General features: G+C 46.5%; 1 protein-coding gene across 2 annotated transcripts in view; it reads right to left on the minus strand.

Moving 5' to 3' along the window:
• Positions 1-13,072, minus strand: part of Ns3 (nucleostemin 3) — a 262,076-nt gene that overhangs the window by 156,539 nt on the left and 92,465 nt on the right. For both annotated transcript variants that reach the window (XM_037419646.2, XM_037419639.2), the window contains exon 5: positions 11,723-11,809. In XM_037419646.2, coding sequence (XP_037275543.2) covers positions 11,723-11,809 — 87 coding nt within the window. The remainder of the gene's footprint in view (positions 1-11,722; positions 11,810-13,072) is intronic.

Raw genomic sequence — 13,072 nt, forward strand, 5'->3', positions numbered from 1 at the left:
GTGGAACAGAACCTGGAGATCTGCGTTTGGCAGTTCCCAGAACCAGACTTCGTGAGTTTGTTCTTCACAGTTTGTACAACTTGTTCAGCTACACCATTTGAGGCAGGGTGATTCGGCTGTACAAGCATGCGGCGTATTTCATTTCGAGTTAAGAACTCAAGGTACTGGGCACTGGTGAAGGCAGGACCGTTGTCGGAAACTATGATATCAGGCAGGCCATGCTGAGCGAATGCAATTCTCGAAGCAGAAATGGTAGCTTCTACAGATGTAGAAGACACAGGAAACACTTCTATCCACTTAGAGAATGCATCTACAATAACCAAGAATGTGTGACCTAGGAATGGTCCCCCAAAATCAATGTGAAATCCTTGACCAGGGTCGCTGTGAAAAAGGCCACGGCATCTGCTGAACCAGCTGTGCAGCTCGATGTTGAGTCTGGCACGTGGCGCAGCTCTTCCCGCTGTTGGCAATGTCATTGTCAATGCCTGGCCACCAAACATGGCTCCTGGCAATCATCTTGCTTTTCTCGATACCCGGGTGGCTAGCATGAAGAACACCAAGAACTTGGGCGAGCAATGACTTTGGAATCACTACCCTTGATCCCCAGAGTAGGCAACCCTAATGGAGATTGAGTTCTGAGCTTCTGGTATTGAAAGGGTTCCACTCTGGTCCTACTGGGAGGCTTTCTCCTTTCAGAGCAGCAAGAACAACATGGCCCAGAACTGGGTCATTTCGTGTGGCTTGGACCACAACACCTGGTGAAAGGAGTCTCGGATATGCCTCCTCGAGCAAGAAGATTCCAGCAGGTCGTGATAATGCAGTAGTGTCAGTGGGGGAGGCAGTCTACTAAGAGCATCAGCGTGGCCGAGCTCTTTGCCAGGCTTGTATACAAGTTCGCATTTGTAAGCACACAGCTTCAGAGCCCACCTGACCACTCGAGGCGAAGCTTGCACAGGAACGGGCTTCTTGGCACCCAGCAGTCCAAGAAGCGGCGTGTGGTCAGTCTGTGCTTCAAATGAGAAGCCCCACAAGTACTGGTGGAATCGATCCACACCAAACACTAAAGCCAGTGCCTCCTTGTCGAGTTGATTGTAGCTTTGTTTTGCTTTTGACAAGCTCCTCGAGGCAAAAGCAATGGGATGTTCCCCACCATGAGCATCTTTGTCCACCAAAACTGCACCTATACCATAAGGCGATGCGTCACAGCTGAGGCAAACAGGCCTGGCAGGGTTGAAATGCACAAGAACTGGAGCTGATGTCACCAAGTGCTTGCAGGCATTGAATGCATCTTGTCGTTCATGTCCCCACTCCCACTTCTTCCTTTCACAAAGAAGCAAGTGCAGTGGATGAAGGAGTGACGAAAAATTGGGTAAGAAGCGCCTGTAGAAGTTTACGAGTCCCAAGAAACTCTGCAGTTCCCTGATATCCTGAGGCACATGTGCATGCAGAATGGCTGCTACCTTGTCAACATTCGGGGAAAGGCCTTCCTTGCTGATGATGTGCCCGAGATACTACACTTGTGGCACGAAGAAATGGCATTTTTCAAGTTTCTGCTTGAGGCCAGATTCCTGAAGCTTGCTAAGTACAGCACGAAGGTTGAGAAGGTGCTCAGCATCATTTGACCCACTCACAAGAATGTCGTCAAAATAGACTGCTACATGGGGCAGTCTCCTGAACAAGTTCTCCATCTCGTGCTGAAATATGGCAGGAGCAGATGAGACGCCAAAAGGCAACGGGGTGTACTGAAATAACCCCATATGCGTCGAAATAGTGACGTACTCCCTAGAGGCCTCGTCAAAGACAACTTGCTGGTACGCATCTCGCAAATCCAATTTTGTGAATTTCTCACCTCCAGCAAGCACAGTCCACAGGTCCTCGATCCTTTGAATGGGGTACTGCTCCACTGTTGGCACTGGGTTTATGGTGACACCAAAGTCTCTACAGGTTCTGATGCATCCATCCCTTTTGGTCACAAGAACAATGGGTGCAGCCCACTTTGCTGTCTTGACTGGAACAAGAATGGAATCTCTTCTTAGTCTATGGATTTCTTGAGTTACTCCATCTGTCAAGGCGTACGGCAGTGAACGTGGCTTCAAGAACCGAGGCGGAGCATCTGAAGGAACATGTAGAGAAGCTTTAGCACCCTTGAATGTACCCAGGCCTTTTTCAAACACTTCGGCGTAATCTTGGACTAGGTGTTTGACGTCGGAAAGTGCGTGGATGTTCACTTCAACGTTGGAGACGTCGATGCCCAGCTCATGCATCCAGTTGCGTCCAAGAAGAGTGGGCGATCCATCTCCGGTCAGAAAAATAAGTAGGTCGGCCTCCCTGCCATGAAACTTCACGCTGACGTCAGCTTTCCCCTGAACCTTTTTTAGTTCACCGAATAGCTTCGCAGAAGCACTTGCGACGGCTGCACAGGAACCGAAGACAAAAGCTGAAGAAGACGAGACTTAGCCATGACAGAGACACTTGCCCCCGTGTCCACTTCCATGCAGAGCGACTTGCCGCAAACGTCAACAGTGACGGTGAAAGCGGAGGCGGCATGGCGTAGTCGACCGGCCACATGTCAAAAACTTCGTAAGATGAAGCGGTAGCGGCATCCTGCTTGCGTACAAGTATTAACACGATGACGGTTACTCGACGACGGTGAAATGCAAGCCGAGAACGAATGTGCCTTGGTAGGGCTGTTGCTTTGGGCTTGGCTGTTTCTTCGTATCGTATTGCACACTTTCGCCAAATGACCTCGTTTGTGGCAGTTATTGCAGATTGTCTTCGCATGCTTGAATTTCGATGCAAGATGTCCGTCCCCGCAGCGGTAGCAGGTGACGCCCCCAGAAACTGGCGAGACACGGTGGGTCAAGAAAGCGCTGCTTGTGTTCCCTTGCGCTATCTCACCTGTGTCCCTTTTTGCTGCTTCCATTGCCAGGGCAGTCGGCACGGCGTCGTCAAAGGTGAGGTCCGATTTTCAAAGAATTCTTGTCTGGAAGTTCACGTTGTTTATTCCACACACGACGCGGTCGCGGAGCATGTTTTCGAGTTCAGCCCCGAAGTTGCAGTGCTCGGACAGGCTTTTTAGTGCTGCAATAAAATTGCTGACGGATTCCCCTTCCATGCGAACGTGCAAGTTGAAATGAAAACGCTGCACGACGGCAAAGGGATTCAGACAATAATGGCTTCCAAGAACTTGAAGAATCTCGTCCAGCGTCTTGTCACTGGGCTTGGCGGGCTTGACCAAATTGCGGAGCAAAGTATACGTTTTCTGCCCGCAGCAGCTGATGAACACGGCAGTACGCTTGTCTGGGGCGACATCATTCGCCAGGAAAAATGCTTGGAGCCAGTCCACGTAACAGGGCCAGTTGTCTCCTCCCCCCTCGTATGGCTCGAGGTTGACGAAACTTGGCATGGTGAGCAGATGGCAGAGCAGTGCGGGAACGAAGACTTACATGAAATTTTCTTTCTTCCTCGTCGCCAGTTGTTGTTACGTGTGTACATTAACGAATGGCCAGGCGGTAGTGACTACCGTGAACAGTAGGCGCTGCATTTGAGTCAACATTGTAACACACTGTGTCTTGTGAGTAGTACTGGCAGCCCATCATAAATTCTAGTACAATTTTCTACAGGGCGTCAGTGCACTGCAACAAAGTTAGCTTAGGCAGAAGCACAGGAAGAAATTCGGGCTGCCTTTTAGGTCAGGTTACATTTAGAGTACCATTTCCTGACTTCTTTGCAAGATGGGTTTAATCCCATTACGTAATAACAATGTACGTCTATCGCACCAGCGATGACATTTACCTGTTGTACACAACACTATGCCCTGCCGAACTACGTCAAAGAGCCCACAAAGTAATTACACCGACTTGGTACCTCAAACAACTCCATTTATTCTTAGTCCGTGATGGTTAATATACACAGATGTCACCTGATACGTTAAGAGGCCCATGCGCGTGCATTTGTGAATGCACACATGCTGAATACATCATTCTCCCTCCCCTAAAAAACTCGAACAATGAAATAGAAAGAGTAACAATAAGACACTGCATAGCACTTAGTGTCATTCATAGTCTTTTAACCCCGACAATCTTTTTTGCCTCATCGACCGCCTCAGTTCTGGAAGGTCTTTTGAAACTGAGGCCCCAAGATTTGACAGCTGAGGTGCATCATTGGGATCGTTGGGTGAGTCACAACAGGAAGATTCTACAGGAGTAGCGAGCCAAGGTCAGGGTACCAGCCGATTCCAAGTGCGACAATCACTTAGCTTGAGTCTTGGTCACATCAATCAACGATTGTGAACGGGTTTGAATAGCTCACAGCACCCTTACCTACATGATCTCGAAGCCTTATTCGTACCGGTTGAGCTGTTGTTAATGGAGAATACTTCGCAGCTCGTCGACAATCGGTGTGGTCTTACTTACATTCATCATTTTCACTGATATAGCGCACCACGACAAGAACACACACAAAGGAGAGATGCACACACACACACAGCGCTATACTGCATCTTTCCTTTGTGTGTGTCCTTGTCGTGGTGCGCTATACCAGTGAAAATGATGAATCTCAACCAACTAGCCCGGCAACGTGCCTTAGCTTACTTGCATCTTGCTTTCTTTTTACCCTGCTGTGGGCGGCCTCCATTGCTGCATGTGGGTCTTGAAAAAATTGTTTGCCTGGCACTCCGACAACAGTATAGGCTGCCTATAAGTATAGGCCGCTTATAAAGTAAGTCGCGAGAGGCACGAATATTCGCACCATAAGCGATTACCTCACTATAACCAAAACAACCTTTTTAAAGAGCCACACCTGTAATAAAGGTGTTGAACAAGCAGCCTCGTGCGTCCGAGAATCGAAGCATGCCATGCTTAGTGCTCACAACTATAAATTTACAAAAGCAAAAAAAATCTATCGTCTAAGGAGCTGCAATTTCAATGAAATTAACACAAAGAAAGGGAGAAATTCGCCGATTATACCTCAACTACCTCAATTACACAGAAACTATGTTGAATCATGTCTGGAATTTCAAGCACTGAAAGACGCCAATCGTTAGATATCCCGAGCGCGTAACCGATTTTAAGGCATTGCAGTCGAATCATGAACTATCATTCAAGAGTGCTACACGTGTTACCCTTGTTTTCATTGACGATATGTATTCCTTCCTTTCTATTGCAGCCATTGCAAAGAGCTTCATTGATTCTGTACTAAACCGCAACTTAAATAGCATGCGACAGCTACTGAAGTAAAACCAATTCCGATTAGGCCTAGCTTGCCGTTCGCTATGCTGTCGCAGAAAGTTTGTCCAAGACATGAAGATTCGGCCAACGTGCGTGATACAAATTTCGCATTCCAGGCCAGGAGATAAACCACAACAAAAATACGTATTGTATCGGCACGTGTGCACTTTCATATGCGCACACAGCTCCTTTGTTGTTATCAAAGCCCATACCCTCTTTTGCCCTCTCCCTACAGCAGTATATTAACCACTGTCAACAAATAACTTTGCTCACTCTTCTGTCGCTGTCCCGCTGTGTCACTTCGGCAGCCCAGATGCTGATACATGGTGTTAGAAGCGGGACAGATGATCACTAGGACCACAAGCTGCGAAGTGCCTTAAGGATGGACTACATCAAGCTGCTGGAACCACTGCACTTATCTAAAGCCGGCGAAAGCGACAGGAAGTCTTCCATACAACGGTTTGAGCTGTTTTTTAGAGCAATATGCCCTGACAAGCCAAGATCCGAAGAGGCAAACACAGCACTGCTGGCGAAGGAGCAATAGAGGTGTATAACAACTTATTGTTTGCTGAAGACATGCACAAGCACGATTACAAGACAGTAGTCACAAGATTTGAGGAATACTGCGTCGAAAAGGAAAACAAAATCCACAAAGGGTATGTGCCCACAACACGTCTACAAATGGAGGCGATACTTTTTGAACGATTTCTACGAGATATCAAGACTCAGGAGGCTCATTGCAATTTCGGTCCCTTGACAGATGGCATGGTGCGTGATAAAATCCCGTTTGGCACGAATTCGCCACAACTGCAGGAGAAAATGTGCAGGGATAAAGAATTGAACCTGGAAAAAGCCATAGGCAATGATGTTATTGAGGTCTTTCGATTTGGAGCAATTTTTGGAGCAGAAATCTTTTCATTTCAGAGCACTTTGAAGCAACAAAATCTTTCATTTTGGAGCAGGTAATTTTAAATATGAGAGCACTCCGGAGCAGCGAATTTCACATCTCAGAGTACAATGAAGAAGCAAGTTGCATTTATATTCAAGAATATTATTAATTATTTTAGGGTTCTTGTGAAGAGCTTGAAATATTTCGATTCACGGCAAATCTCACCGAGCCTATAATCCTAGGAGCACTCCCTATTTCACTCGATGATGCCATGCTGTTGAGCATAGGTGTGCTTGGGTTCCTCTTTGGGGGAGGAAGGGGGCACGCGCGAGGATTCATTGCAGCGCCCTCCGTCTTACTATTTTACTATTTGGATGCATGATTTCTCGCACCTCCCCATCCCATTTAAGGGGACTGAGGGAGAAGTGGGGGGGTCCAACAACCTGCCCACCTCGTGCTTACAGCAATCAGCTTCTTCAGCGAATATTTTTGTAGCATATAAACAGAATACAATCGACTCTCGTTAATAGGAATTTCACGGGGACCGCCAAAAACTTCCATTTAAACGGAATTCCAATTAACTACAACAAACGAAAAATACATTTATTTCAAAGCAGTTTACGAAAAAAAAATCGGTGATTGCAGTTTGCCTTTGCCTGCTAAACCTTGCAGAAGAAAGCTAGTCTCGCAGTGTGTATATGTGCCCAAAAGCTTTCTCGGCATTGCTCTCAGCAGCGAAAAACCACTGTGCGAGGGCAAGGCCCGCGGCTACATCAGCATCTCACGGTTGTGCGCTCACTTGCAATGTCGCCGTTGTCATCGTCCACCTCGGTTTCGTGACTATCTTCGCTGGGCCGAACCATCTCGACGATTTCAGCGTCCGTCAACACACCGCACGTTTCTACGACACTGTCAGTAGCAACGTATTCTTCGAAAGGAACGTCGCCGAGAGCTGGCAGGAGACTGTCAACTTCAATCTCACTTGTGTCTGCTTCCCCCGCTGTACAAAATGAATCAACTGCAGCACTTGCAACAAAACCGCACGCCCTAAAGCAGTTTGCGATGGTTTTGTCTTTTACGCGACCCCACGCTCACGCCAGCATATGTATAGCGCTGAGAAGGCTCACCTCATATTGAGTTGGAATTGTCCATACACAACAGCATCCGCTCAAGAAGATGTTTCCGATAAAGCACTTTCACGTTCTTTATAATCCCCTGGTCTATAGGTTGTAACACTGATATAGTGTTCGCTGGCAGGTAAGCGATGCAGATGGCACTCAAGGGCGGCACATTTATGTGTGCACTACACTGGTCCACAGGCAGCAACACCTTGAGTTTTGCTAACGCGAACTTGCGATCCAGTTTCATCAGCCAATCCTTAGTATGTCTGCGGTCATCCACCCTTTCCTGTTAGACGCGTAGTCTACAAGCAACGTTTTCACACCCTTGAAACATCTAGGCTTAGTGGCTTTGCGGATTACCAGCATGCGACATCACTCAGAGCCCGTCATGTTGGCCGCCATCAGCACTGACACTTTCTTTACTCTGCTTACCTCCAGCGCAGTCATCGTCTTTAATGGTCAGCGTCTTCTCTAGCAACATTCTGTACAAACGTGCTGCCTCGTCGGCATTGAAGATGTCTTGCGACTGATATTCGTTCAAGTATTTGCAAAGCTCATCTTCTTTCTCTATAGCACATGTTGCCGTGTCGACAGCAGCCCTTTCTGCATTCACGCTTTTAAACACCATATCATGGTGTTGCTTAGAGCGTGTAAGCCATCTATGGGAAGAAGCGAAGTTCTCTATGCCAAGCACGGTGGCAAGCGATGAGGCTTTCGCTGCAATGATCCCGCCGCTGAGGGGAAGTCAGTTGCTTCGCGCTTCCTGAATCCAGACGAGCAATGCTTTCTCCAACTCCGGGTGGGTGCCAGTGCACATCCTCTTGCGAGAAAACTTAAACTGGTCATTTTCAAGTGCGTCCAGCAACGAGCGCTTGCTCTTGAGGATGTTTGACAGGGTATTAGGCTTGATGCCGTATTCCCGGGCAATATCTTGCTTGGCGGTGCCTCCTACTTTGACTTCTTTCAAAATCTTGACTTTCGTCGCCAAGTCTAGCGTCCGATAGGGCCCACGAGTTGCCATAGTCATGACTACAGCTTAAATTCACATAGTGCTTCGTTGCACGTGCAAACGCTGTCAACTAAACAAGACAAACAGTTAGGCCCAGCGCTTGCTCACTGCCATTGTCACTGCACAAACTTCTGCTCTCAGAATAGCCTCGCGGCTTCATGGTCTGAGGCGCTGTAAGCAGCAGGAAGCCTTGAACTGTGGCGCTGTGGTCAGCTGCGATGTCCTAGAGTGCCGGCTGCACAAACATCGTTCTTTTGCACTCTAAAAATAGCAAATCAATCAAATAATATTACAATTTCCTCCAGGAGTTCTATTGAAAATTCAAATCAACCGAAATTCCAGACTTCTAGCTTGCAATTAATGAGCATTTCTTTCTATTGAATTGCATGCAAAACTGACGGGACCTCCATTTCACTTCCAATAAAGCGACTATTCTATTTAACCTACTTCGAATCATCGGGAGTTGACTGTACCAGTTCAATAAAATTGTTTTTTATCAAATAACATTATAAGTACACCTACATGGTCATCAGCAGACATGGTAGACACACGGTGTGACGTACAATACTAGAGACTCCCACGGTCTTAAATGTATTCCCCTAAGACGACTCCAAGAATAAAAACAAGGTTCTGTTTCTACACTGTTATTCATATTGCTGGCATAACAAGACGTCACTTAGCTAGCCCCAAAAAGCCAATCTCCTCTGACACTTCCATCTTTTGAGGCTTCTCTCTGCTGGCACTAAATGATTCAAAAAGTAAAAGTTTCATTTTTCTTTTGCAGTGAAGCTTTGTATGACTAAGACTTTCTGTCTGTGCCGCCCAAACACTCAGTATACTCTAGAAAGCAGTGCGAAAAATAAAATAAAAAACACCTCACAGGTACCATAAGCCTAAGACGACTCAAAGATGAAAGCCATATTGCTTTTATTGTGATAGCAATTATATGGACATTCGCAACTGGTTTTTGACATTGCAGTCATGCTTTATATAATGTCCAAACTCCAAACCGATATCACCCCGACCCCAGTGTATCGTATATTTTACATGTGGGTAAAAGCACGCGAGCGAGAGAACAAACGCGGTTGAAGCAGAGATTAAAAAAAAAAGCCAACCTATCTTCGTTGCACGGAGGGCGCCTGCGATAACACCAGCCCGCTGCAAGGCCTGCCATCGATTGCTCCTCAAGCAGAGAAGAATGCGCTGCCCGTCTTAGAGGATCATGAACGAAAGCAAGGTGGTGGGGGGGATGCATTGTGACCCTTGAGCAGCCACTGTGAACTTCACTTCACTTCACTTCACTTTATTTCCTTAAAGACCCCCGAGGTGGTATTACATAAGGGGTGGGTTAACAAATAAAGTTCTGTTATTTTTTTTTTATTGACACGGGTTTTCATTGCGAAAGACGTGCAGACAGTTGGTCGAAAAATGTTGATGGACAGGAAATGGCCACGACGTCGTGGGGAAGATCATTCCAGTCGTTTGCAGTCCGTACAAAAAAGGACATAGAAAAAGTGGTTGTTCTAATGCGTGGACGGGCAACTTGAAGTGGATGTCTAGTGCGGTGAGATATGCGGGCTGGTGGAACAATGTAAGAATGACGGAATGGGCTGTGAAAAATTTTCTGAAACAGGCAGAGGCTAGAAATGCGACGGCGAACGTCAAGGTTTAAACGAGCAGATTCTTTTTTGAGGGATGATACACTAATATTATAAGAGTACGAAGAATGAATGAACCTAGTAGCACGGTTTTGAACTGCCTCAAGTGAGTCGATGAGATATGCTTGGTGTGGGTTCCAGATTGCAGAGGCATATTCCAATTTAGAGCGAATAAGGAAACTTGACTTCAAGGACACACCTGCTGGCGTGCCGGCTATTTTGGCAGGCATTACGGAGAGCTCGTATACCTTTCTAAGTGTTGAACCCTCACCGCAAATAGACTGTACGAAAAGTGCGTCGCTTCCTCAAGCGACCATATAGGGAGGTATGCACTGAGCTTTGATCGCAAGGCAGCCACACCGTTGTCGTGCCATTTTGGAGGTCCTTTCGCAAGTGCTGTTCGTGCCGTGCGTGCATTGGCGTGCAAGTGTTGTTCTGGGGGTCTCTACTCATCCAGGTCGCCGTAAATATCTCCAACACAGCGCGTGTAAGAACATGAGAACATACCACGCTCATGATGTGCTTGCGGCCATTTCACTAGCTCCACATATACCAAATTTGGTAACATGTGACGTGAATAGACGACGAAGGTAAATGATACGTCCAAACATGATAGAGGCAAATCTCATAAATTCGAACATGCTTAATTCAAACTTCTGGTTAATTCAAACTCACGATGAGGTCCAGTCAAAGCTATGTGTATTTAAATGGGCGAAAACACCCGCAATTCAAATGCACAAACACTTTCGTCGGTTAATGCGAACGTACCCCGCTCCGAAAATGCTCTCATCACCATGACCAATCCCTCGGCAGCACCTCCGAAACCTCAACACTGTGTGCAAGGGAAAGGAAAAGGAAAAAAAAAGGTCGCGGTGGAATGTTTGCGCTCTCACAAATGGCGATTTGCAACGCGCCTGCACACGCTTCTCCCTTTTCTGCCCCTGCCACGTAAAGACCCTTCTCCTTCCAACACCACGCGCAAAGAGAGAGAGAGAGATAAGAAAAAAAAAGTTGTCCCGGAGTGTGGTTCTCTCTCATGCGCCGGTGCCACGCTTCCCCCTTTCTCGTCACTGCCACATAACCTTTCTCCTTTCAACGATGCGTGCAAAAAAAAAAAAAAAAAAAAAGCTGCCGTGGAGTGTTGGTTTATCTCAAATGCCGATCTGCTTTTCTCCGCGTAGAGACGCTCCTCCTTTTTTGTCACGAGCTGGCCCCGCTGCGGCTTTGGCGTAGTAGCGGCGATGCGGTTGTCGTCGTCTTCAAATGTCAGCGCTGGATATTGCCACGCGCAACTTCTCTTGCCAGGATAATGCTGAAGTCGAAGTAGACATGCTTTGCAAGCTGCGTGCAAAATTGACTCGCTGCAAGGCAAACGTGTGCAGACGCGCATCACCGATTACTTCAATTAATGATAGATGTCATGTGATTTGTGAATAAATATGTCTTCTGAAACTTCCCCCTCCTGTGTTAGCTCAATGCACATGCGCCATTGCATGGGGAGCCCTCCGTTTACTTAGCTTTCAATATTTCGAACTTCTAATTTCAATAAATTTTCGGGCCCCTTTGAGTTCGAATTATCGAGAATCGACTGTAATAATGACATGGAAGCTATGTAAGGCATAATTTACGTTCGCCTCGTAACATGTTGATTTTAAAGTGACATATCAACATTCCTTATTTGTACTTCGCATATAATCGATTCCCACTGTACTTGGAATCTGCCTTTTTTTTTTTTTTCTGTCCCTGTACGGCACGAAAATTGCCTGTCAAACTACATTGGGAGTTAGTAGAAATAGCGCGTCATTTTGGCTGCGTACCTGCGCTCGATGACCCTCCAGAGTTGTCGCCAAAACTCAAGGTTCTTCTCGTAGGGCGTCATCATCAGGCCATCCGTTTCCTGCAGCCTGCACATGAAAAAGGCCTGTCGTGAGCAGCACGGGTCTGGCCTTCATACACACACAGCGACCACACACAAAAAAAATAGAGAGGGTGTTACTGCCGCCAATCTTGAAACTTGGTAGCTCTTACAACAGGTTGAAGAAAACCAAACTGTCACTACATCTTGCTACAAGAAACCAAGTTTTACAACTAAAGCAATCTCTTCTGCCACAAGTGATGTCTTCAAGTTTTCCTTCTTAGCATCTGCTGTACCAGGCAGCTATATTATGTTTTCCTACACTATCACAGTTGCCGCTCATCTGCAATTCATCTATCCATATCGAGGTAAAAGCCTCAAGTGGCTAACGTCAGCACTTCCTTCCTTACGGGAGACTTCAACAAGACTCTGCCTGACCACAAGGCCTCATTAAGTCTCACAAGGCCCTGTCCTAAAACCAGGGGTGCAACAGTCTAAATAGAATTCGGAGCAATTTTTGGGGCAGCAAAATGTTACTTTTAGAGCACTGATTTGATTGATTTGTGGGGTTTAACGTCCCAAAACCACCATATGATTATGAGAGACGCCGTAGTGGAGGGCTCCGGAAATTTTGACCACCTGGGGTTCTTTAACGTGCACCCAAATCTGAGCACACGGGCCTCGACATTTCCGCCTCCATCGGAAATGCAGCCGCCGCAGCCGGGATTTGAACCCGCGACCTGCGGGTCAGCAGCCGAGTACCTTAGCCACTAGACCACCGCGGCGGGGCTACTTTTAGAGCACTGAAATCCAAATTCGGAGTAGGTTATGGGGATAAAAAGCATTCAATTTTTTATCACGAAAGACCATATTTGGAGCAGTACCAAAAAGATGTACAAAGAAAAAGAAATATGTGCAAGCCATTAAACATTATCTAAACCATACATCGTGAATATGCACAGCTATATCCATAAAAGTATTATTTGGGACTACTCCAATCAGCAAACAATGATAAAGTCCACTTGGCATTTGCCACACCTGTCAAATCCATTGACTTGCTCTATGGATTGCAATGTGGATCTGCCAAGCATGCAACCTTTAGATTTGGGAGATTCGTAAAAATGAGAAATAGAAGCGGCAAAAAAACAACAACTGCCAAACAGTTTTGTGAGACTTTTTAGAGCTCCAAAAATATCATGCGTTGCTCCATAAGATTACCAGGAACTTTTTTGAATGTCAGTGACCACATTAGTAGTATACATGCATACGTGGGAAAGATAAACTTTTCAGAGGCTGCAACCGCACCGGAACA

Source organism: Rhipicephalus microplus, chromosome 3, assembly GCF_043290135.1.
Source record: "Rhipicephalus microplus isolate Deutch F79 chromosome 3, USDA_Rmic, whole genome shotgun sequence".
In the NCBI taxonomy this organism is placed as follows: domain Eukaryota; kingdom Metazoa; phylum Arthropoda; class Arachnida; order Ixodida; family Ixodidae; genus Rhipicephalus; species Rhipicephalus microplus.